The 27325-nt window shown below is 41.1% G+C and overlaps 2 protein-coding genes across 2 annotated transcripts; both read right to left on the reverse strand.

Moving 5' to 3' along the window:
• Window positions 1-2387: 2387 nt before the first annotated feature.
• On the reverse strand, window positions 2388-3368 carry ASCL3 (achaete-scute family bHLH transcription factor 3; the record flags this gene model as incomplete). The annotated part of the gene is made up of 1 exon (XM_082844589.1): window positions 2388-3368. The coding sequence occupies one exon, from the start codon at window positions 3366-3368 to the stop codon at window positions 2823-2825; it is 546 nt and encodes a 181-aa protein (XP_082700715.1). The 3' UTR covers window positions 2388-2822.
• A 5313-nt stretch (window positions 3369-8681) lies between these two features.
• Window positions 8682-21869, reverse strand: TMEM9B (TMEM9 domain family member B; the record flags this gene model as incomplete). The annotated part of the gene is made up of 6 exons (XM_082844587.1): window positions 21759-21869; window positions 21044-21435; window positions 18639-18730; window positions 15200-15308; window positions 12760-12894; window positions 8682-8837 (listed from the first exon to the last, which is right to left on the reverse strand). The coding sequence occupies exons 2-6, from the start codon at window positions 21407-21409 to the stop codon at window positions 8682-8684; spliced, it is 858 nt and encodes a 285-aa protein (XP_082700713.1). The 5' UTR covers window positions 21410-21435; window positions 21759-21869.
• Between the last annotated feature and the right edge of the window lie 5456 nt (window positions 21870-27325).

Genomic DNA, 27325 nt, shown 5'->3' on the forward strand with positions numbered 1-27325 from the left:
GAGGGCGTGTACTGAGCATGTGCAGAGGGGGGCTGGGGCCTTAGGCCAAATGCGCGGGGCGAGAGGGTAGGGGGTAGTTCTCCGCCTTTCTGGTGAGGGGGTGTTAGCGGGAAAGGCCAGTGCGACCTCAATTCCCCGAAAGCTCGGGCTTCCCCTCTGCCGGAAGAGTCCGTCACGGTGTGCAGCCCTCACGGATCCCAGGAGAGTCTCGTGATGGGGGGAGCTGGTCCCCCAGAGACTCAAGGCTATTGACCTGCCTTCACCCGGTGCGGGCAGGAGGCTGGAGTGGAGGGAACCACTGGGTGGCCTAAGGACTCTAAGCTAGAATTTGTCTTTAGTTTAAAAAAAAAAATAACCAAAAGTGTGGGCATGTTTGTAACAGACAGGACTGCTGAGGAGCAGAGGTGTAATGATCACTTGGGGTGGTGGGAGTGGACAACGGGGACCAAAGGAACAGAAGTCTAGATTCTGCTCTCATTTGAACATCCAGAGGAGGCGGCTGGTATTTGAGGCATCTGACAGTCATTGTGCACTGGCTGTGTGCCCAGCACTGTGTTCAGTGCAGAAGACCAAAAAAGTATGTAGGGACGTTTGTGGTTGTCTCTACCCCATCCATCCCTGCCTTCCACCAGTTCCTGTTTCTGTTGTGGCTCTGTGTGGTTAGGAGAGGCTAACTGTACCCCCCGATTCATGAGTGTCCATCAGCACATTCCATCCCCTGGCCACTAGGGCATGGGCATGTTCCCGTGCCTCTGGAATCAGAATGAATCTCAAAACTTTTGTTGGAAATCCTGGGTTATAGACTTTCTTTTTCCTCCTATACATAAATAAGAAAGCTTGAGGTTCTGGGAGCTTCTGACAGTCTTTCTGGGACACTGAAGCTATTCCCAGAGAGGACAGACCTAAAGAAAACAGGTTCTTGGAACAGTGTTGAGCCCTGCCTGAAGGCGGCCCTACTGCTAGAAGTTAAGGTATGTAAACCAATAAATTCCCTTTATTGGTTACACCAATTTTTATCAGATTTTTGTATCGGTTGCCACCAAAAGCATCCTAACTGATGTCTATCCTCACAGAGCTTAATTTTGCAGCCAGGAGAATGACTGTTACCCTAAAGGCTGAGGGATTTAGTCTCTGGCTATGAGAGAAGGCTTCCTGAATAAGACAGGTGGGATTTCAATGGTGAAAAGAAGAAGGAGAATATTCCATTCCGTCTTGGTAGGAAGCAAGAGCTAAGACAGAAGGATGCATTTGCAAGACTGTGATTTTCTTTTTGGGGTGGAGGGAATGGGGTGTCATGGGAAAATCAAGTGTGGATATTTGGGAAGGGGCCAAATTGATGGGGGCTTTGAAAACCAAGCAGATAAATGTCAACAATGTCATAGTCGAAAGGAAGTTGTCATGGGGCTTGAGCAATGAAATGACGTGAAACACTTTAAGAAAGAATATCAGAGTGATGATAGAGCCAGTTGAGAACAGAGCCCAGGAGGCCTCGGAGTTATCCAGACACAATGTGACAAGATGGGAATAGGAAAATAACACCACCAAATATTTCCTGATGCCTACCTGACTTGAATCACTTTGCTGGGTGCTAGGAATATAGGATGAATAAGACTGACCCCTATCTTCAAGGAGCTTACATTCTACTGAAGACAGAGATAGGTGTGCAAAGATAGCAGGAGTAAAGATAGCAGGATAAGAACGGCAAGAAAATATGTGTTCAAAATAAAGGAACAAGTAATAGCTGTGGTGGAAAGACTTCACAGAGAGGTGACAATGGAGATGAATGTGACAGTGTGTTGGAAGTCCTGCCTGGGCTTGGTGACAGAGGGGACGTGGGAGTTAAGGAAGAAGGAAGAGCTGAAGCTCATCATAGGAACAGAAATAGAAACATTTTGAAGGCAGACTCCAAGATAGGGGACGTCACTGTCCTTCCCACATTTTCTGGCCTGGAGAACCTGAAGAATGTTGATGTCATGGGCAAAAAAGGAAAAAAAGAGGATAATAAAGTTTAAAAATAATGGCTATGAAAACATTATGTGTTTTCATAATGTTTCACATTATGTTTTCACATAATGTTTTCATTATGTTTCACAAGCACTGTTAATACTGATAATAAACATAAGGGGTAGCTGCTTTTCCTATAATTCTCATTCTGTGGATGAAGAACTGAGAAAACACAGTGGGGATGCAGCAGAATCAGAAGGTAAACGGAGGCAGTGTGACTGTGGAGCCTGCACTCTTAAGCGCAAACTAAGCTTCCTGAGGATGTCTGCTGCATGCAGGAAAAAGATGACTCTGAAGTAATTTCAAATGACAACAAGGTTTTGTTAACTACTTTTGCTTTAGCCCCAAGATACTTCTGCATCACGTTATGAGTGAGGTATAGATTTCTCGCCAACTCCAAATAATAAAACCCACCAAACTTTGACAAATCCAGGGAGGTTCATTGTGATTGCTTAGCATGAAGCGTCTGCAAAGTGCAGTACAGGCATTGAATAGTCATTAGTCTTACAATACTTTTGTGAGTTTCTCACAGCTGAGACTCTGGCAAAGTGTGCGAGAAGGGCAAGGTGAGAGATATAGAGAATTCTAGGGACTCCTGCTTCCCTAAAGTTCTTGAAAGAAATTACCAAAGGTTAAGAAGCGTTTTCTCAATCTACATAAGATAGTTTAGTACATCTGAAACCCGGGTAAGAAATATCCAACACAGCTTAGCATTTGAACTATTATCTGCCCACCCAGAGATTCCATTAGGAAAACTATCAAATGATGTAAGGGACCACATTTTGTGAAATTATTTGTTTCTATTTAGAAACACGGAATCAAATGATTCTGAAAATGGGCTCAGTGTGGCGGCTGGTGGCTGCCATTACGGAGGAACCTTTCCTGGGGTTATTCTTGGCCTCAGCCTCATCAGGGTACAGAAGGGACTGCAGGTAATTAATGTACTTGATTGCGGCTCTGAGGGCTTCCACTTTGCTGGGTCGTGTCTCCAAGTACTCCACTGGCAGATGATGTTGGAGCTGGGCATAGCCTTCATTGACACATTTCACCCGCTGCCTTTCCCGCTCATTCCTTTTCTGGATAAAGGCTGGCCTGTAGGAGTCTTCACACCTTCTGTAATTTGGATAAGGCATTGGGAAGGAGAAGGCGCAGGGTTCCCCATAATCTTCCATGATCAGAGAGTCACTGGAAAAAGGCAGCAATGGCAGGTCTTCAGAGTAAGGAGATGGCACCCGGCCCTCAGGGTACAGGTGGAACATGATCATGGGGTCCAGATAGAAGGACCTGGTCAGTGGCAAGTGGATGGAATCAGAGGAGACAGGCAGTTTGTCTGGCAGTCTGGAGTAGCTTCTATTGTCCATCATTTCCTCTTTAGCCTGGAAACAGAACCAAGTTTATTAATTTGGCCAGATCAAAAGAGAACAGATATCGACAGAGATCAGAGACTTTTCTGCTTTGTTGAATAGTTTGAGCTCATTCTGAAAACTTGATGGGGTTACAACATTCTTTGGGTAGTAAGGGAGAGGATTTTTGATGGTACACAGAAACAGCATGAAATAACACTGACTTGCCTTGTGAGAAAGTTATTTCCTTTCAGTCCTTATGATTACAAGGATATATCTTTAGTCTGATGAGAGTGTGTTTTCCATACTACTAGAATGCTTTCTAATCCTCCTCAGATGGAAGCCTTCAACAGGAATAGTATCTAGCTAGAATCTAATAATATTTTACTATTAATTTCTATTTATTGTGAATTATACTGATTTCACATTTACAGTAGTGATACAAAGTCTCTTTTAAAAATAAAGCTACTTGAGTAAAAAATGTAAATTGATTTACAGAAAAATAGTAAGTAAATAGCAGTACAGGTGGAACACTAATATAATGAAGATTGTGAAGGTGTATGCAAATACTGATGTTTGGGAAACACTGAAACACCACAATATTCAAATATGTGTTGGAGAAGTTACAAACTAGTTAGTGATCATGCAACCTCACAGGCATAGCCTTCTTAAATGATACCTGATATGCCGGGGGCAAAACTGAAAATAAAAATAAAAAAGGAATCATTTGCTCTTAAAAATTCACTGTAAGAGTCCCTTAATGAGAAACTCCCCTAACACATTTAAAACATGGTCAATTAACATATTTTTACTTAGAACTTTAAATATATAGAGTAAAGTGCATCTGTATTTAGGGTTTTTTTTCCATGGAACTTAAAGTATAATACTCTAAGATGTCTCATATCAACACATTCCCTTCTTCTGAATAGGCCTGCATCCAGCTTATTTATTACACTACCATTACTTTTTGCCTTTGACTGTAATAATGTGGTCACAACGGATTTCACAGGAACATTACAGTGTAACTAGTTAACTGGAAGTCAAGGAAGTGCTGTAGGAAAAGAGCGTTTTTCTTTCAGTCATTAACATTCTCAAGTTTCAATCTTGGCTTTACCTCTTCTTAGCTGTGTGTCCTTAGGCAAATTTCTTAACCTTTCTGAGCTCTGGCTTATTCCTATGTCCAACTGAGATATCAACTATTCTGCAGGGTGGTTGTGAGGATTAAATGAAAAAAAAATACATAATGCACTAGGTATTAGTTCTTTTCCTGTTTCGTTTCTTAACAGATGAATACTTGTGCAGCATCCCTTTCTCACCTGCACCTTATAGAAAACCTGGCCTATATTTTCCCTAACACTGGAAAATCAAACATTGATCTATCCAAAGCACATCTGTTGAGAGATGAAGAACACACCCAAAATGGAAAAGGAAAAGCCACATGAAATCTAATTTTGGGCTTTCAGAAAAGAAGGAAAGGTGGCTTTCTTTTTCCACAAAAAACCCAGCCCTAATGTTTAAGGGCAAGATTAGGTAAACACTGGCACTTGTTTCTCTACCTGAGTAAAACAAAACTCTGCAGGCTGCACTATGTAATGACAGGAGCAGTCTCTAAGCACCAGAAGTCAAGTGCAATGAAGTGTATTACAATTCTTGTGAAAAAACCTATCCTATCAAGTATGGTTACAGAAAAGGCAAATGACTCTGGAACCAGAAAGAGCAGTAGGGGATGGGAGATAGCGGATGAGGGGTGGGAAATGTGAGTGGTGGGGAGGGTTATAATGTCATGGTGAAAAAGGCTGAAAAAGGAATAAATGCCAGGAAAAGCTCTTCCTAATAGAAGTGTGGTGGTGAGGGAATGAGCTAAGTGCCATAGGTCCAATTAAAAATCAAAACAGAGGAAATGAAAGATTCCAAATTACTGATCCAATGGCCTAAAATAACTAACATAAAATGAAAATCTCTGGATTACAAACTAGCCAAGATTCTGCCAAAAAGAAAAAGTTGCTGAGAAAAAGAGTTGGGAAATTCTCGAGCCAAGAATTCTAGAGGGTAAGAGATAAAGGATGTGTATGGCAGAAGTTGGGAAATGATGGCACAATGGGTATGGAGCCCCTATTACTACATTTCTGAGAACATCAGCACCTTATTTCTGCCTATAGCTAACGAGCCAGAACTGATACAACAGGGTACCAAAAAGTAAAGCAGATGTCATCAAAGCTAATTACACACAGAATTCTTTCGGTATAGTTCATCCTGACTGATAATTTTAACAATATCTTAAGCCTTGACCCAGATGAAGTCTGAGTAATTTGTATACACAACAGGTAATTAATAGTTTCTAGGTTTTAACAAGACATTGCATAATTCTTGGAAAAAGAGCCTGGTGTCTTTGGAGACACACTGATGAGAAAGCCTTTTCTATTGAGCATTTCCAAAAAGTTCACCAATCAATGTAGCAGCATTTAAATGATCCTTTATTCAAAGAAGAAAATTTAACAACAACAGTGATAGAATGAAAAAGGCAGTAGCGAAGAGGATCAAGATAGGAAGTCTAGTGGCAGCTGGACATGTTTGTAGAAACTGAGTAAAGGTTTTAAAAGAGAGCCACACAGGCTGTAAGTGCTGTGGCTCCAAAGCCAGATACACGCATAGCTAACAAATGCACCTGCCTTTTAGGGAACATCTCAGGTGTCTGTCTTAGAACTCTTCTGGGAAATAAATGATGAGGTCTTAATGATAAAATCCTAAGAGATTCTGGATGCTCTGCTGAGCATAAAAGCTTCAACTTTCTGAGAGATTACAAATATCTAGCATGGAAAAAACAAAAAGCTACAACTGCACATATAATTGAATTACTGAACGTTAGGCCTAGAGAAACCTTAGAAATCCTCTTATCCAATCCCTCATAATTGTTGCAGAGCTAGTAGCAAAGCAGAGGTCAGAACCTAAATCTCCTGACTTCCAAACCCAAAAACACTTTCCGCTCCTCCAGATGACTGAATCATCAGCAAAACTGACTCTTTCAACATATAAGCATATTTGATAGTTTAAGATAATGGAATAATCAGATAGCTGAAAAAATTCATCATTTATCAACCGTGCCTAGGGATTTTCTTAAAAACCATGTTTTTATTCTCCCCCATGGGCCACTCTGGAGAAGAGTCTCTTACCTGAATTTTGTTGCCGAGAGGCTGTACTTTGGGCTGAGTCAGACTTAAACTGATTTATAGGTGATCATTTAGTAACAACATGCAAAATAGCTTACAGTTAAACAGAACTGCTCAGTCTGGTTTATCTGTTTTCTCTACCTAATATGTAGATATGACAACATACAACAAAACTAAATAGAAAGCTTTGCTTGCAAAATTGGACTCTTGTAACAAATTCTTTTATAAAAAGAATGCCCCCCCATTTATCTGAGTTATATAATCTTATATCAAAATTATTTATGGAAAATATCTTTAAGTAATAATCTCATAATGTGCAAATATTTGCCAATATTTTTAAAACAGAGATTAAGGCCATAACCAGGAAGCTCAGTATGAACCTACATTTTATTATATATCTATTAAAATTTTTTTCCTTCTAAATAAACTATTTTTCAGAGCAATTGCAGATGCACAGCAAACTGAGCAGAAAGTACACAGTTCCCATTTACCTCCTGCTCTTACATATACGCACATTCTCCTCTACTACCAATAAGCCAGCCCCAGAATGATATATTTGCTACAAGTGATAAACCAATACTGACACATCATTATCACTCAAAGCCCATGGTTTACATTACGGTTCACTCTTGGTGTTGTGCAATTCTATGGAATTTGACAAATGTATAATGACATATTATATACTGATTTTTTTTTTTACTCCATAGTTTTGCCTTTTTCAGGATGTCATATAGTTGGAATCGTATAGTAAACAGCCTTTTCAGATTGGCTTCTTTCACTTAGTAATATTTATTTAAGGTTCCTCCACATATTTTTGTGGCTTGATAGCTCATTTCTTTTTAGCACTGAATAATATTCCATTGTCTGAATACCATATGATATCACTTACATGTGGAATCTAAAATATGACACAAAGGAACTTATCTATGAAACAAACAGACACACAGACATAGAGAACAAATTTGTTGTTGTCAAGGGGGAGGGGAGTGAGGGAGGGATGGATTGGGAGTTTGGGATTAGCAGATGCAAACTATTATAATATAGAATGGATAAACAACAAAGTCCTACTGTATAGCACAAGGGACTATATTCAATATCCTGTGATAAACCATAATAGAAAAGAATATAAAAAAAGTTTTTCAAAAATTATTTTTATTGTTACATTTCAAAGAGGACATAGGAAGAAAAAAGCCAGTTATCCAATAACTGCTATACCTTTCAGAGGGAGGCAACTGGAACTCCAGTGCTAGTTCAAAGCTGTACACACTACAGCTCAAACAGCTGCCTCTCAACCTGACTGGAGATGCTGACAAATATGTGTACGTCATCAATCCAGGGAGGCTTGGGTTTAAAAGAAAATTTCTTTATTGCAAGTGTCCAAGTCCTTAGGATTCATCCTTAAAGATACTAGAAGAAGATGAGAAAGACCACACACCAAGACTATGTTTATTCATTAGAGTAAACTAGTGAATGGCCACTTTGTTCTAGGATGCATTGCATCAGACATCACAGTACATGAAGAAAATCTGCATCTTATGAAGAGCCACCAGGCATTTCAGATCCAATTTACCATGAAGTGCAGCCACAGGCCAACCAGATGTCCAGATAATATAGTCAGTGCAAAATTCAAATAGGTAAGTCAGGGCTTTGATGAGGCTGGCAGACTTCAAAATATAAATGAAACTTGAAAATAAAAGGCAAAGTCTATTTACAACGATTGTTTAGTAAAGTGACTTGAGAAAAGTTATGTTAAGCACTTCCCACGTATCCCTCCCCTACTCTGCCAAAAACAAAAACAAAAAACACCACACAAAAACCACCCCTGAAAATTATCTTGAAAACCAAATTAAAACTGTGTGGTAAAAAAGACAGTGCTTTTTCCAGGTAAAGGACTTCAAGATAATTTACAGGCAGACATATTTTTATTAGTAAAAGTCACAAATAGGAAAAGGCTAACGTTGTTTGAGGCGTGTGCTTTAAAAAATGCCTCCATTAATACATTAACAAGAAAAGAAAATACCAAGCATGTTTTTGTTTCCAGTTTCGAATTTTCCAGCAAGAGTTAGTGAAATCAACAGGGCATTAAAACAAAACCCAGGAAAACTCAGTCAATTTTTTCCCATTGTCTGCCTTATTTCTTTCTAGTCACCTTGAATTCGATTCCCAATTAGCTGAGGACAACATGACGGTCAAAGACGGATTTTCGCTGCTCTTGAACTTGAAGCTTCCAACGCTGCTGGGCATACTCTACTTTATTCAGCACATTGGCTCGACTGCGGGAGCGGGCCAGCACATCGTGGGCATTTGCAAAAGGCTGGTGATCCTGAAAGTCCAGGAATGGAGAACATCAGACAGTATGGTCCGTGTAAAACACACACACACAGTTATCCAGCCACGGAGATAGGAGCAGCTGGCCTTTTCAAACAGACCATCTAATTTGGCCAAGCACTCTTAGGCACTCAACTACCAGAAGCAGGATGAACTCAACTACAGAAATAGTTGGTTCAAGTAAAATAAGCGATGAGGAGGTATTTGTGCAAAGTTCCCATGAGTCACCATTTCCAAAGACATTCCCTTAAGAAGTTGGGATCAAGACAAAGACAGTGGTCATTTACGTTAAAGAGAAGCCCGTCTTGATGAGTGGTGGAAAGAAAATCTATTTTGCATGTTAATATCTATATGTTACAGATACAGAAAGTGGGGCTTTTCCTTGTTTTATTCAATACTATATAGCTAATCTGTGGCTGAGGAAACTCCTATCTTTTAATTTCCTGACTCCCATTATATTAGAATTTTTACTTGCCAGCTTGGGGCCACATTCATCCTGGGAGATGAGTTGACTGGATCCTATCTTGGTTGGTTTCCATCTCTTCTTATGCCCTCAACACCTACATTTCCCCCCTTCCCCAATCTGTAATGAACAGAGACATAGCTCAAGTGCTACAATTACCCTCTAGTGCTAAGGACAGTGAGGAATTATTACTTCAGCATTTCTATTTGGTAAAGACTTGAATCTTTCATTGCTAAGCACACAGTAGCTTCCATGTTAGCTGCCGCATTAGGAAAGAGGCCATTGAAGGGTCACCCAGGTATCTGTAGAAAACGAACCTATCCTGGTCAAAGTAAACCAACGCCACTGATGTTTGTAGTCATTACACAGGAAACCACCATGCTAATCTATCTATGAATGAGATATAAACACAGCTGCCTAAATGACAAAAGGCATTCAGTACTAATTTATTGCTTTTGTTTGCCTTTTCCTCGATCTCTTTTTCCTGAACCTGGGTTAGCAAAGCTCCTAAATGTTCCAACATAGGATAAAAGTCACAAGTTAGACCTCTTAAACTTCGCCTCTCAGAAAGAAACAATATTGTTTTGCATGTTTGCAAAAGCTCTATTATATACCCAGGGCAGGAGTCAGCGTGCCTATGGAAAGCTATACATAACTGCATAACTATATATATAAAACTATAACTAAACAGTGTTTTAACACCTGGTCTTCTTTTTAGAGCAAGATATTTATATAATGTCGACATTTCAAAGACATCAAAGAGTTTTCTGTAAAGAATCTATCCCTGCCTTCTTTACCGAAATTGCTTCAACTTTTCACTTAATTTAGGTAATATCTTGTGCAAACCCCATTCTTTTTTTAACCTTACAAATGAAAATAATAAAAACAATTCCACAAAGTTCAAATGTTTCAAAGATGTAAGAAAGAACATTAGGAAAGAGGAAGGCAGCTAATGTTGTTGGATTACTTTATTTCCCATGAGGAAATAAACCGATCCAAGGTCATCTAACAAATGAGCACAAGCACAAGTCTTAGCTTCCCTAAACGTGACTTGGTGTCATATCTTAACACACTGATTTTGTTCAGGTAGATTAAAATGACACTATCCGAATATGGTGCTTCAGTGAACTTGTATATAAAACATTATTACCACTGGTTTGTTTTGACATAAACAAGACTGGGAAGAAGGATGTACTTTACCAGCAGAGTGCTTCTCAATTTCATAGTCCTGTTATCTACTCTTCAAGGTAGGGAGAGAAACATCTTCTTAAGGAACAAATTTAAAGGACTAAACACACAGTTAATCCTTCTGGCCTATTCTCCATCCATCAGAACAAGACTGAACTAGCTGCTCATAGTCATGGATGCCAGGAGAATGCAAATAGAGATTTACTCTTTATATATGTTTGCACTTTTTATACCTGATAAAATTACAATAAGTACAAAACATGTTTTAATGTAATGCTTTGATAATAGCAATGATGTGTCGTGGATATATAACACAGTAACTATTGTGACTACTTGCAGTGAGCTTCTTAACTATATGTGCTAACTCTCACTTGATTCAAAGTACTCTACACCCAACAAAAATGGAAAAAATTAAAACAGAATTTAACTGAGAATTTAACAAAAGCACGTATAAAGGCACATAAAGAGTGAAGAACTATCATCTTGGATTAGCAACAACTGTAGGAATTTAAATTGAACTTCTTTTTGAACGAAGTTGTTACCATAAATTCACACCTGTGTTTAGAAAACCTCTCTCTGCCCAGAATCAATTTAACTGATATGCAAAAGTCAGCCAGGCCTCTCAAGACAATGTTCTCACATGATCGACATGCTCACAGAATCAATCTCTGGTGAACAAAATGGTTACTAAGCACATGGTCCCATCAAATGCCTTTCCTACATGTTTTTATTTATACATTTGTACATCCATTTCTTTTATGCTCTGTGTATTACATTAATATTGTCTATCCCTAAAATCAGGAACCAGATATTTAATGCTATAAGGGATGTAGTTTAAGTCACAGTTTCTGTCTCTGTGCCTATAATGAAACGGTTTAGGTGGCCTTTGATACATAACGTCTTCATATGTTAGTAGTTCTCAGCTGGGGGTGATTTTGACCCCCAGGAACATTTGGCAATGTCTGTGGACATTTTTGATTGTCATGATGGGATGAGGCTTCTAGTGGGCAGAGGTCAGGGATGCTATTAGATATCATGCAGTGAACAGGACAGCTCCCTACAACAAACAATCATCTGACCCAAAATATCAATGGGAAATGTTGTATGTGAATGAAAATTAACATGGGAACAGTATTTGAGCCTCTAATTCTTCCTGATATGGGAAAGTTACTTGTTATGTGTTGGCTGAATTACTAAAGGAAGCAAAGGGAAAAGAGGCAAAGAGAGGTATTTCTATGAAAGTTCTTCACAAAACAAAAATGAAATCTTGCTCAAATTAAGTTGAGTATTCAATATCGATATTCATGAGACAAGCAGGCTCTGTAATTATAACTTAAGCCATTCATTCAGGATCCCCTTTCTCATCTTTTACCAATGGGTCCACAAGCCATTCCAGAGTAAAAGGACTTTTGACTGTGATTGGCAAGGCTTTATCCTGGCTTTGGCTTTTGGAATTGATTCTTGACACTCTACTAAATTTTATTCATTTTAAGAAACATAGTTCAATAAAGTAATCCAAAATAAAAAGTAATTTCTAAAGAATATTATATATGTAATAATGAAATAGTGGAAAATTTGGAAACAAACCCAAACAGGATAATGACAAAACAAACAATATAATTCTCTAAGCCATATTGAATAACAAATTTGCGGACTATGTCAATTTCTCAAAGGTTTTGAGTGAAGTAATATTATTATATATACAAATATGAATGTGTTTTAAAGATAGGAAGAGAATCAGGAGTGATGGTTTTATTTTTCTCTAGAGTTAAAGATCACAGATTTTTTTAAAGAAGGAGGAAAATAGGAAATATAAAACATCAGCAGGTTATCAAGCTGTACTTCATTAAGTAAAGAACATTATGGTTTTCATGCTTCCCTTCACTAAAGCCTCTTTGCCTTTTAAAATATTTGGTGATGTTGACAGGAAAGGTGTTCAGGCAGGAGCCTAGGAAGAAGACTATCTCCGATGCTTTTCTCAATGTAAACAGGAAAAGGCAATGAAAATTGTGACCTTGGTAGTGAAAGGCAAAGCCTTTTACAGCACACTCACCAAGGATCATCGGTCTAACCACCACATTTATGGCTTTACAGAGCAATTTCCTCATAAAGAGACAAACACTAATATTAGAATTGTCTTTAGGTTCTCTGGTGCAGGATCTGCTCCAGATAGGGACATCTATTATGTAACTACTCTTTACATGCACTTTATATCAGATGATGACAGAGACTGGCCTTGAACACCTAGGGCATGCTAAGAACTTACCCCAACATCATCATCGCTCTGTATCAATTGTGAATGTCCAAATAGGCGTCTCTTCAGTATGGGCTCAACCAGAGTAAGATATACCATGTACAGAAGCAGAAGGCCCAAAATGGAGAGATAAATTATAATGGTAACCTAAAGGAAATTGAAAATAAGTTATATCTGTTCAAGCCAAGAAATCTGAATTTTGTATAATAATGCTGAAGCCATAGTGAAGACTGATCTATCTGTTAAGCATATAGGATTTCTATACAAACCAGATTCCAACATAAGAAATAAACTCAACTCTTCACCAAAGTATTATTTATAGAAAAAAAGGAAAGAAAGCATTTTGCCTTTGGGATCTTTTCACGAGTCTTCAAATTCCATCTTCACCTACTGCTAATCATTTGCACCACTGCTAGCATAGCAGTTCTCTTTTTTCACCTGAATACAGTGTCCTAGATTCAACAGCACTGCAGTCAAGACCACTTTCTGTTAGGATCCCTAACAGAAAATGTAATTCAGATGAATTTCAACAGCATACTGCTTTAGATCAATTTAGATATACAAAAATACATTTTAGGCACATGATTTTCTTGAGATCTTAATTCGTGCGGTGTCAAGCAGTACAGTGTGACACCTCCCACTAGAATGGCTACAGTTAAAGACAGTCAATACCAAATGTTAGCGAGGATGTACAGAAACTTAACCCTCTTATGTTGCTGGTGAGAAGGTAAAATGGTACAACTACTTTAGAATACAACCTGGCAGTCACTTAAAAAATTAAATATAGGGCTTCCCTGGTGGCGCAGTGGTTGAGAGTCCACCTGCCGATTCAGGGGACACGGGTTCGTGCCCCGGTCCGGGAAGATCCCACATGCTGCAGAGTGGCTGGGCCCGTAAGCCACGGCCGCTGAGCCTGCGCGTCCAGAGCCTGTGCTCCGCAACGGGAGAGGCCACAACAGTGAGAGGCCCGCGTTCCGCAAAAAAAAAAAAAAATTAAATATAAACTTACCTCTCTTAGGAATCTACCAGAGAGAAAGGAAAACATACATCCACACAAAGACATGTATGCAGATATTGATGACAGCATTATTCATAAGAGTAAAAATCTGGAAATAAATGTCCATCAACTGATGAATGGATAAACAAAATGTGGTATGTTCATGTAATAGAATGCTATTCAGTAATAAGAAGGAATTAAGTACTGATACATGCTACAACATGAAGAGACATGTTTTTGAGGTCTGTGTGAAAGAAACCAGTCACAGAAGACCACATATTTTATGATTCCATTTATATGAAATGTCCAGATCTGTAGACACACAAAGCAGAATAGTGATTGTCTAGGGCTGGGGGTAGGAATGGGATTAACTATAAATGGTTATGAGGGATCTTTTTGGGGTGATGGGAATGTTCCAAGACTGGATTTTATTTTTATAATTTTTTTTTAGAAAGTTATCAGGGCCAATACCCAAAGTATTTATTTATTTTTATTTTTTGGCTGCGGGGCATGTGGGATCTTAGTTCCCCAACCAGGGATTGAACCCGTGCCCCCTGCACTGGAAGTGCGGAGTCTTAACCACTGGACCACGAGGGAAGTCCCTAAAACTGGATTTTAAAAATTGGTTTTAAATTTGCTATAATTTATAAAATTGTACACTTATAATGAGTGACATTTGGGGTATGGAAATTATACATAAAAATTTTGTTTAAAAACAGAAAAGTACAATGATGGTTTCTCTATGGGACAGTACCCTGCTGGAGCAGGAGCTCTCCACAGGGTCAATCACAACAGGAGTCTTTGTAACTGGCATAGCTGAGCACCCTAGATTCCCCTGAGGCTTTTTTTTTTTTTTTTGCAACAGGAATGGGGACCTCCATATAAAAAAATTGGGGAGAAGAACTATTAGCCACCATAATAAAGTAACTGAACTCATTAGAGGTCCAAATTGTGATGAGTGATCTACATTCCATTTCCTATAAAAGATAAAGAAAGGAAACCTTAAAATCCAGAAGTGATGTTTTCTAGGATAGAGCAGTCACTCCATATATAACTTTTTCTAAGGGTTGAGAGGGCAGGAAGAAGGTCTAATCATCCTGCTTTCTCACTAATCTTTGGTGTACATGGCCCGCAGAGAAGCTGGAATGTCTTTCTGGGAAATGCTAATTATACTCAGGGCTTTTTTTGTGCCATTTCACATATCACATCTATCTAAGGTATCCTAATTAATGCACAAGGCATCTCAACGAGGCAGGCGGAGAGCAGGCCCATTGCTCCTTTTAGGGTGCGGGCTGGGGATGAGAAAGGAGGGGGTAAGAGGGTGCTGGGGAACAGGATGGAAGAGCAATAGTTTAGGTAACTAAATAGATTTCAAATGTCCAAAATTTTCTTTCTTGTCTAGATACCAACAAAAACTGTTCCAGAAGCAGAAAAGATGGATTATTGTTGTTTTACCTTGATCGTAACAGAACTTCTCTCCTCATATTTGCATTCACAGCGTAGACAGTATGCTTCTACATCAGGCCCCCGCACAGGCATGGGGTCCACAACATGAAGGCAATCGCTGGAATAACAAAGATAAAATACTGCCTAAACCTAGCTGGATTTTCTACTTGCACTGATCAAACCTTTCCTGAAATCCGGAATAATCACTGAACTTTCCCAATGAAAGAATGAATATAAGGAACGAATAATCAGTAAGGGAAGGGAAATCATTTCCTCTCTAAACATTAGCAATTTGGTAAGCTTTAACAGTCTAAGAAACCATAAAGACACATATGTAGCAGCTATTTTCAAAAGTGCTATTTATAGTTAAAAATGCAAAATGGGAAAAATCCCAAATGGGACTGAAAACTACTTAGCAGATCAAGTCATATTTAGACTTGTTCATTTAGCAAGTAAAACTGCCTTAAATGATTTAAAGTGACCTGAAGCATTATTCAAATACGAGATTACCTCTTTTATGAATTAACTAATATCATCTAAACTGCCACAGTGTGGTATATGAATGGCTAATCACACATAACAGTTGGTAAATTATGAAACTCTAAAAGCTGAACACCAGAGTAAGAAACAATTACTTTTCTTAATGAGCAAAAGTCTATTTAAAAAGCATGGAGAAGTAGGATTAGGACAACAAAAATATTTTAAAATGAAAACACTACCTGGCAACAGTACCTAAAAATAATAACAGGCTGAATGTTTTTATGGTTGGATGTTTATTTTCTCCCCATTTTCCAGGTCACTTATTTACAGCTTATGATAAGCAAGCCTAACCAAAAAATCTTTTTCCCAGAAATCTGTCAATTCTAGGAAATAATTAAATTCTTACTCTCCCCAGCTATTAAGAGCCCACTACCCTGATCACCTTCAGCAAAGGCAGGCAAAGCTTTGCTGTCCTCCTGTTGGCTGCTGGGCAGTTTCCCTCCCTCTTGTGCTCTCTCCCTTAGGCATGTCTGGCTGCCTCAAGAACTCTACCACAGCATCCTGTCTCACTCCACCCACCTTCTTGAGGGCATCCAATGCTCCAGGCTGATTCTTTCCCTTTGCCCTATCAGAATGTACTTTTTTGTGTTCTGTTCCCTCTGAGCTGTGGCATAAGAAAGAAAACCCAAAATGGCATAAATGATAAAAGTTCAGTCAGTTTTCCTTAACAGGTAATTTAATTTTAACAAAGGTAGTAATGAAAAAATAAGTCTCAACTGGCAGACTTTCAAATAAGAGTAAGGTCCCACAATTCACACCATACAAGTGTGTGATATTTGTTCCAAATGTACAGAAGACCAGGAACGTATCCAGCTGGATGCAGGCATAAAATAGGCAGAGGAAGCTAAATCCCACTGCAGGGGTATCTAGCTCAGAATCATAGAAGTCATCCAGCCCAGCACTCTCGGAGAGGTCACCTGTACAGGTCAGAGTAAAGCAATAGGTAAAAGGACCAGAATCCAGGGCTCCTGCCTCCTAGGACAGCCCCCCTGTATCTCTCTGAACCTCAGGAAAATGAGACTTATCTCCTACATAGTTTTCTATTTCAGCTTCAGAAGCCTTAGTAACAATACTTAAGAATTACTTGGGGAATTTAAGTGTTGAGTATTTCTTTGGAAGTACAAATACAGTTTAATAACAAGGAGATTTTGAGTGCTGTGCAGGATGGGAGAGGAAGCAGAAAGGTTGGTTCTGGCTGGCCACTCATTGTAAACACAGAACCCAGATACAGAACACAACCACTTCAGGAACTAGGCGACACCTCCCCCTAGTGCCAAAAGGAGGACATTATCAGCTTCAAATCACGCCTCAAACACAAACCAGAGAACTCAAAATTTTTCTTAAGTTAGACAGTATAGGTCAATGAAGAATTAAAGCTAACAACTGCACAAAATGGAGAGGCCAGGAGGTACAAATATATATAGGGTCAGATAAGATATTGGAAGCCTCGCAAAGCCATAACATCTTGATTAGTCATAACTTGCCTACCCTTCTAAAGCCAGTTAAAGAACTTTCAGTGACATCTGTGAACCTATTCCTAGTAAAAGGCTAAGCTGCAGGAAGGAAGCAAGGGAGAGAGGGAAGAAAAATTCCAAAGCAAGCCTAGTTTTCAACTGTTTATTTTCAAAGCTCCCTATTTTCACCAATAACCAGGGATAAATGATATACGGTTCTCTGTGAACCTGGAAAAACAAAAAGTCAGTGAAAAGATTAGTGCTAAACACTTGAATAGTGAGTTCATTTGCCACTCAAGTAACAGGCATCATATTCTATTACTGATAATAGAATAAACTGATTGTAAGTGCTCAATATATTTGGAAAATTTATAGGAATAACTTATTTGAGTTTTCTTTTCATATAAAGTAACTTGCGGATATAAAACCTAGAAGAATAGCTAAATCACTTTGTAGTATGAGACAATTTAAAGTAGAACACAAAAGCTCACAAGAAGTTCTCAAGAATATACTCACCAAATGTCGGATTGAACCTAAATGCACATCATGGGAAGAACAGACAATGACATCAGAAAAGCTAAACATGCTCAAAGGCTGCCTTTTTTTACTCAAAGTCAGCCTGGAATATTGTAACAGAATGAATTTAATTCTGCTTTCAAACTTTCAGGGCTATTTAGCTGTGAAATCGGGCACATGTGAAAGTACAGTACATTTGGAGCTATTTTTCTTCTAGGCCTATCCTGGCAACCTTCCATTACAAACCCCCAAACGTCCCAGTCCAGAGTAAGGAGCCCACCTATGCTGCTACAAAATAGCTGCTTCCCAATCATTTTATGGCACATGTAGAAAAAGCTATTATTTGTAAGGTCCACTGGGATAAACAGAGAAGGCTGCTGGTGGCTAGCTAGTCAGGATCCCAGTCATCACAGGCCTACTTGATTATATGCCAAGGGCTGAAGGGATCAATGACTTGGCACACCTATAACCTATTAATAGCACACCAATTGGTAAACTCTGATATTCATGGCTCATTCCCATTCCTTCCTGAGCCTTCTGACACTTTTAAACATACTCTCCTATATCTGACAAGATATCATCAAAACCTACAAATTGTAAAAGCTCTGACCCAGATAAATGAGGCTTGCTTACCTTCCACTGAGAAGCAAGAGGGAGGACCAAAATTTAAGGGGACACAGAAGGGTAGCTATGGGTAGTTTGGGTGCCACAAACTCAGCCCCATCCCAATGTAAAAGCCTCCCTGCCTGGGGATTTTTGGCTACATTCTTTTAGGCCTACATCATGCACTCAGGGCCTTACTCTCACTTTTTCAAATAGAAACGGAATTCAACACTTTTGCTTAAAGAGAAAACAATACATTGGATGAATATCCAGGGCTAACAGTGGCAACCAAAGAAAGAAATTTGACAGGTAATTCAGTAATCCAGAATACTTACCAGTCTTTTTGGGATATGTTCTTATTATAAATACGCCCAGAATTATCTTTATAGGGAGGACAGATACATTTACATCGGACATCCTCAGAATTCTATAACCAAAATAGAAACTTGTTGACAGTTTATCATCAATATTTTTAAAAACTGCAACTTACACATTGTGCTAAGCATCCCCACCAAGTATTCCAAAACCATTCATTTAAAATTTTAAACTGTGAGATATACAAGTTTTTAAAAGCCATTGGTAATGCTAATGAATGATTATATACTACATAAAATTATTTTGAAATAACATCTAGTATCTGTGACTTGTTAATCACATTTTTGTGTCACATGACAATCAAATTGTGCTAATGTTATCACCATCTACCTGCTAGTAGAAAGACGAGGTAGACAGACAGCTGCGCCTGCAGATAAGAATGCTGATTACAGAAGGATGGGGAAATATCAAACTAAAAATTACTCACAAAACAAATTACAATTCTTCTACTCACCATCCTTCCACCCTTTGGTAGAAAGGTATTGCTATGGATAAAATGGGTTGGGCCAGAGTCCTATAGAAGGGATGAAGTTTTGGAGGCACTCAGCTACAATTAGAAAGGAAGTACTGGGTTGGCCAAAAAGTTCGTTCGGTTTAAAGTAAAAATAAAACATACCTTCTTCATTTTCACAGAGAACTTTATTGAACGTGTTCACTAACCGAACGAACTTTTTGGCCAACCCAATACATAAGGGAAGTAGTATGAGTGTAGCTGAGATCAGTTTGGTCTACCCTTCCCAGGAAACTTTGCTTCTAATCCCTGGGAGACAGAGAGGACAACTACTGATAAAGCAAGTTTCAAGAAGTGGAGGAAGGGGTGACTAAATTTATGAATAGAGGGAGTAGGAGATGCTTCCCCAACAAAGGGGAATCTAATCTGAGAAGGCAGCAGCTCATTAGTCTCCAGAGGACCAGGTCCAAAACTCCTATATATGGTGGTATATCTGGCAGAGTTGGTAATTCATTTACTCATTGAGCAACTACTTAGTGAGCATTTGTCCTGTGCCAGAACTTGTGTACAATGAGGTGGATTCAGGTAAGTGTGAGACATGGTTCCTGCCCAGAATTAGGACATGCCCAAGTAAAGGAGACTGACAAGTACATGGTTACAATATACCACTTAGAGTGATGACAGAAGATATGCAGAGGGTGCCAGCAGTGTTTTGAAAGTCAGGAGACTTGCTGCTGTCCCTGTTTCTGGAGAGACATAGGGAAGATTTCAAAAAGAACCCTTGACCTAAACAACAAGGATCTATTGTATAGCACAGGAAACTAAACTCAATATCTTGTAATAACCTATAATGGAAAAGAATCTGAATTACTTTGCTGTACACTTGAAACTAACATAGCACTGTAAATTAACTACATACTTCAATAAAAAAAGAACCCCTGACCAAAACCCCCCTGATCTGTATACTTGTCACCCATCTTTCCCAGCCCCTATATTTAAAAGTATTATAGAGTAAAGCTCCAATTTAAAAAAGAAAAATGTCATTCTGTTTTCCCATCACATTAATGTGCAGGCCATCTGTTTTCCCTAGTAATGAGCTAGCTCATCAAGGACAGGTCTGGAGGGTATGGGCACGAAGGGGACTAGATAGCAGCATGAGGGGGACCAGAAGGGCCAAGAAACGGAGCAGGGGAGAAGGCCACAACCTCACCTCTCCTGTAGTTTGGATCCTCCCTTACCCTCTAAATTATCAAGAAGAGAGAAGGCAGGAAAGGGGCCAGGAGGTCCTGGAGGGAGTCAGGTGAGGATATGAGGCCAGTGAGAGAGACTCCTGTAGGTCGTATTGAGAAGGCAGGCTGCCAGGAGAAGCAAGTTCCCACAGTGGAAAGGGATGAGTTCGGGGGTGAGTTGAGAGGAGTTAGTTCCTAAGAGGGAAGACGACTGTGAGATGCGGGCTTCCTATCATTTTGGCCTGGGGAATTGGGGCAGTGGTCTGTGAAGCCGGTGGAGGTCGGTGGTGGACTGTCAGAGCTCAAGCGTATGAAGTTAAAGGCTCTTAGAGTTGGAAAGGCTGTCAAGTTTGAGGGAGCGGGGGTGCTGTCGGGGCTGGGAAGGGAAATTCAAGGAGGCGGAGATGCTGTCCCGACTCTGGGCGCCGTTAGGGCCGGGTGGGGCTGGGGCGGGGTGTCAGCTCCGCGGGTGGGAGGGGTGCGGGCGGGGACCGTCAGACAGCTGGAGCAGGAAGGCTGGACTGCTCCCTGGCCGTCGGGAGGGTTCCGGGTGGTAGTCAGTCAGGGCTGTGAAGCTAGGGGTCGGGCTGTCAGGGATGGGAGAGGACTTGGGTGGGACGCAGGTGGACAAGGCCGGAGGCAGGGGAGGAGCTCCGGTCTGGGGCGAGCGCGGGGCGGGACTCACCTTGGCGGCGTCCGACAGCTGCACTAGCAGCAGCACCGAGAGCGCCAGGCAGGACAGGCTGAGCATGGAGCCGAGACGAAGGAGGCCGGCCCACAGGGTCGCCATCGCTGCCAGCCCCAGCAGTCCCCACAGCCGGAGCCCCCGAGACCTGCTCTCGGTCGGGCTCCGGCTCGGGCTCCGGCTCTTCCGCCCGCACTTCCGTCTGGGCCCTCGCGTCACGGGCCGCGCCGGGTCAGCTACGAAAAGCATTCGCCCCGGAAACGGTTCCCGGTGCGAAGGCCGGGAGGCTGCGCGGTGCCCCAGGAGCAAAGGCGGCCTCTCGGGGGCGCAGCGTGGGTCCGGCGGAGCTTTGAGGTGATAGGCCATCTTTCCCCGGCACCGAGGCTGCGGGGCTGTGGGCCGCCAGTGCACTAGCAGGTCCTCCAGCCCAGGGAGATCCCCCCACCCCCCCAGCAAGCCCGGGCTGTCAGCGGGGGGGGGGGGGGCGGGGGCGGGGCCAGAGCGACCCCTGCGAGGCCGGAGCAGTTCGTTGCCGGACCCAGAGTGAGCCTAATAAGCCCCAGGAATTGCTGAGAGGCGGCCCGTCCCGGCCGGCGCCGGCGGGGCGGGTGTGAGGCGTGGGGACAGGTATGGGACTGGCCGAGCCATCGCTTCCCAGGATGCCCACCCCCAGTCAGAGGGTCGAGAGGTCCTCTCTGGCACTTTGGGTACTGACCTGCGGCCCACTCGCATCCCGGACCCCACTCCCCGCGAAGTTGCTAACAGTCTGTGAGCTGCCTTCTTGGGTGTGGCCTCCGTTTGGGGCTCCCTGCTTGCCTCCCACTGGGGGTCTGACCGCCTAAGCCCAGCCTGCCGCCAGGAACTGGGAAACAGCGGAGGGGCTGGGCTGGGCCAGGCCTGCCTCCGGAAGGTGTGGAGTTGGCGAGAGAACCGCCCTAGTAGCCTCCTCCGTCCACGATTCCAGAAGGTGGGGGCATCGCGGCGCTACAATCCTATTCAAGGTGGCTGGTCCCCTAAGTCAGAAGCCGGGGAGCACTGACCCATCCTTCCCAGAGCGGGTCATCCTGAAGGGTAATTTAGGATAACCTTGGAGATGGCATAGTGTCTCCAATTAAAATATTTTTCAGTTAGTAGAGACAGTGGGGTTGTAGTGGAAAGGATGCAGGGGCTCATCATAACTTATACGGATTTTTTGAATGACCTTGGTCCAAACACCTCCCTTTTCTGGTCTCAGTATGAGGTGATTGAACTCTTACCTATGGATTTCAAATTCTGCTTTCATGGAATACCCCGTGTTTCCTTTCTCTAAGCAAAACTTAAAAGGTGGTCTTTTCCTAGTTTGTGGAAATGTTTAATTAACGGATAGAATTTTCTCCCATGTGATTCTTGTTGATGCTAGACTCTAACACAAGGTGTCTGATGCTACGCCAAATATTTTTAGCCCCTTTCAGTCCCACATGGCAAGTGGTTCCCGGTCCCAACCAGAACCAGAATGGCAGGACTAGATGACTTTTCACCAAGGCCCCTCCAGGCTGCCTTCTGAAGATGCTGTTACATTAGTTAATTATCAGGTTTTCTTAGCGGGTGTCCTGCTGGCCAGAGGACAATCTGGAGACACCAGGGGTCAAATGTGTCTGACTGTGATGCACTTGTGGATTTGTGATTGCTAAAAGCTGTCTTATCAGCAAGTTTGAGATCAGTTTTGGGTTAGTTGTCTAGGTCTAGCATCTGAAGGGAGTGATTACTCTTTGGCTGAAACCTCACAGGCCTTCCCGTTCTTCAAAATGGTTCTCAGGGCCTTGACTCGGGGTACAGAGACCTAGAGGAAATATATAATAGTGCCTCACCAAGTACACTCAGTCTGGGCAGAATTTTAGAGTTACACTGTCAGATATTGTGACTACACATGTGACTAACCACATGTGGCAATTGAGCACTTGAAGTGTGACTGAATTGAGATATGCTGTAAGTGTAAAATATACTGAATCTTGGGCTTCCCTGGTGGCGCAGTGGTTAAGAATCTGCCTGCCAATGCAGGGGACACGGGTTCGAGCCCTGGTCTGGGAGGATCCCACATGCACGGAGCAACTAAGCCCGTGTGCCACAACTACTGAGCCTGCACTCTAGAGCCCGCGAGCCACAACTACTGAGCCCGTGTGCTACAACTACTGAAGCCCACGCGCCTAGAGCCCATGCTCTGCAACAAGAGAAGCTACCGTGATGAGAAGCCCGCGCACCGAAGAGTAGCCCGCTGCAGCTAGAGAAAAGCCTACGCACAGCAACGAAGACCCAGTGCAGCCAAAAAAAAAAAAAAAAAAAAAATATATATATATATATATATATACACTGAATTTCAAAGACAATATGAAAAACAAAATATCTCAATAATGTTTTTATATTAAGGTTGAAATATTTTGGATGCATTAGGTTAAATAAAATATGTTATTAAAATAATTTCACTTGTTTCTTTTTACTTCTTAAATGTAGCTACTAGAAAATTTAATATTTATATTAGATATAGCTGTTCTAGAATATAGGATGTTGCTGCCTTGAGTAGAGTGACTGTAATAAGATGGTTAGTTGCCTGGCTAGAGTCTGAATGAAGACTCAGGCCTGGGTAAGGAGAGGGGTGACAGAGTTGAACTGGCACAGCTAGAGCCAAAGGTTTGAGGTTGGGAGGGCATATGTCACTAAACAAGGAATGTAATTCCAGGTGACACAGTGGAAGTGGAGGAGTCAGTTCTTGTTCTGCCCTGCTCATGCCTAGATAACTCTTACTTTCCCCTTAGGTCAGGAGTCTCTTCAACTAGAAAGCCTTCCCTGACTTAGGTGCACTTCCATCTGTATTTGTGCAGATCTGTTTCCAAACTTAACCCATTAGGATAAAATTATGTTTTCATATCTGCCTCTATACTCCCAACCTCCATCAAAATTTTGCAAACTCTTTGAGGGCAGTGGCCTTGTTCATTATCTTTGTACCTGGAGACTGGGACAGAGTAAAAACCAATAAATGTTTGTGGGGACCTGGAAAAGGGAAAAGGAATGGGAGAGGCTCCTCTGGTCAGTCTCCAAGAATCAGGTACCTACTTGAATCCCTACTTTATTCCTTTATTATCATGCGAGGGCAATGCTGAGATGCCCAAAGAAGTGCAGATGGGATCTGGGCACCACAGTAGGCAGCAGAGGGGAGATTTTCTGTCCTAGGGTCTTCCTAGACCTTCAGGTCAATCAGAGTTGTTCTGTTTACAGACAAGACTCGCCTTAGTGAGTACCCACTCTTTTCCCTGCTTCCCTGTGACTACGTTTCCTTACTTTATTCCACTTAAGGAGTGATAAGTCCAGGTGCACCTTCCTACCAGGTATGCGCCCTCTCACTTCTTTGTAAGGCCTAAAAAATTCCCTGGTGGGGGATGGTCAGAAGAGTAAGAAGACTCTTCTCTAAATTTAAGTGTGGAAGTCAGAAGGTTAGTTAGCAGAAGTGACAATTTATGTATCTGGGACCGAGGTTTTGCTAGCTCTGTCTGCGGTCCCCTCACCCCTTTTCCCTCCAGAGCTCAAATAGTTCTCTGGATGCCCCAGTCTTCTTTCTCCACCTCATCCTTTCTGATCTACTCAGCACTTTCCCAGGCCACAGCAGTCCAGGAGAACAAATGGAGTCATGCACAGCATCAATATGATGGTTTCCTTGGATCATGTCTCCAGTGGTTACAGCAGGACACACAGAAGTTCTTCTGAGCATACCCTGGGAATGTCTCATGTGAGCCCTCTCCTTTACCATGTGCATTGCCAGGGTGCTCCCTCCTACTCAAGCCCCCTTTAGTAAGATTTTCTGCCCCCTGCTACTTGTAAAGCCACATAAGTATACTTGCTGGCTCCCACCATGGTAACAACAATGTATGAGGCCAGAATTACATCTTTCTGTTCCTAGAGATGCTGGTATCAGCAATAGCTGACAAGTTACTGGAGACTGTAAAATAACAAAGCAACACAAGGTTTAGTACCAAAGCAGGGAGAATTTTTAAAGTTTCTTTCAGAAGGGTGCTAAATCAGTATTCTTGGTTTCCCAGTGTCTTATATCTTACAATACCTAAGGGAAACAGTTCCTCCATTCTGACTGCTAAGATTTTCAAATAAATGAAAAACTATACTACTTGTATTCATCTTTATTTTTACCAATATAGTATTTTTTTTTTTTTTTGGCCGCATCACACGGAACTTCCCCGACCAGGGATCAGACCTGTGCGCCCTGCAGTGGAAGCACGGAGTCTTAACCACTGAACCACCAGGGAAGTCCCCAGTATAGTGCATTTAAAGATATCAAATGGTACTTCACAGTTGACCCTACCCCAGCACTCTACATTCTGAATTTCTGCTCCCCAGAGACAACTTCTTTCTTTTAAGATAAATCTCTTCTGGGATTTTCTCCCTATTTCTTAATAGCATGCTTATACTCTAGTTCTTGATTTTTCAGTCTGGGCTATTATCTTACTTCTTGCTATAGGAAATAAGCTATGTACTTACACTCCAATGTCCTCTCATAAACACATGTATTATTTCTCCATCCTCCATCCCTCAATATATCTATATCATCTTAGGTAAATCACTATTCCTTACATTATTATAACTGTGTACATATTTATTCACGGTTGAATAAATTAGCATAATATGATTTCATTTCCTTTTTTTGACCGAAGTTAGCCATTGCCTCTTTTTCCATGTTTCTTAGCATTCAAGTATCTATAATTAATTTATCCCAAACTCTCAATACTTTCAAACACATCAGGTAGCCTATCAGTTTAGTTATTTTTATTTTAAATTAAAGACAACCCTCCAGGGCTTCATCATCCTCCTTCATTCTGGACTAGTTATTCTTTAAGCCCATTACACAGGTTTTGCCCTAGAATAATTGAATAATTTTATCATTTCTTCCCCATTTCTACCTCTTTTTGTTTTTCTGAAAGGCTTCTATCTTCCAACTCTTCTTTTGAATTTTCACATTTCTGTTATCCTGTTTTAAATTTACTACTTTCTTGACTGCCCTGCCCCCTTTTAAATAGCAATCTGTTCCATCTGGGAATACAGCATCTTATTTCTCTGACGATACTTCTAATGTTATGAGTTTTTCAGTCTTTGTTTCGTGGCTGTGTTTTGGTGGTTTTTTTTCTGTTAGAAGCTTTTTTTATGGCCACACCATGAAGCTTGCAGGATCTTAGTTCCCCAACCAGGGATTGAACCCAGGCCACGGCAGTGAAAACACAGAGTCCTAACCACTGGACAGCCAGGGAATTCTCAGAAGCTTTCCTTAAATGTCTGGAGATCCTTGGCTATCTATTCGCATGTAAGAGTTAGGCATTAGAAAACTGACTGGAAGCTCTGTGTACATAGACAGGGCTTGTGATTAGTAGAACACACTGCGGTATTTTTCAAACTTCTGGTTGCAAACCCATTAGTGGTTTGTGAAATCAATTTAATCACTTGCTACAAACTTTTTTTCCCAAAAGACAGAATAGAAAATACTATGTCAGAATATATCACACATAAAAAGGAAATTGTTTTGTGAAACTTTGGTTTCACATACACACACATACACACATATACATCATATGTACATATTATGTACTGGGTCAAGTCCATAAAATGGGGATTTCTTATTGTGGGTGTTTTCTTGAAGAAGTTTGAAAAAAATACCACTTAGGGCACTCAAGATCAACTGCCAAGATGCATAGTTTCTTTCTCTTGGAAGGAGAGGTAAGTTTCTCTAGAGAAAAATTCTCTAGACTCCTACCTGCTGGTCTGGTAGCCAATGTTCAATCAAGCATTTGTTGAGCACTTACTACATGCTAAACACTCTTCTAGGTACTTGGTATACAGCAGAGTGTAAAACAGATAAAACTTTCTGCCCTCCTGAAACTAACATTCTAGTCGGGGAGACAATAAACACAGTAAGTTATACAATATTTTGGTTTTGTGCTATGGTAACACAGCAACAGAAGGGAAAGCTGAATTCATGCATAGAGATGCTGGTAAGAGGTTAGATGTGGTAGGAGTGGTGAATGTTCTGATTATTTCATGAATGAAGTAGAAAGCAAGGCCATCATCTGGCAGTATTAGAAGGCAGTATTAGAGACTTGAGAAGAAAAGAGAAGGTGTGAAATAACTTAGGAACACAGCCCAGCAAACTAAAGCCTGTGGCCAAATCCTGTTTTTGTACAGTCTGCTAGGTAACGATAATTTTTATACTTTTAAATGGTTGGGGAAAAAAACCTAAAGATGAATACTAAA

The sequence above is a fragment of the Leucopleurus acutus genome (assembly GCF_964270905.1).
Source record: "Leucopleurus acutus genome assembly, chromosome: 8".
In the NCBI taxonomy this organism is placed as follows: domain Eukaryota; kingdom Metazoa; phylum Chordata; class Mammalia; order Artiodactyla; family Delphinidae; genus Leucopleurus; species Leucopleurus acutus.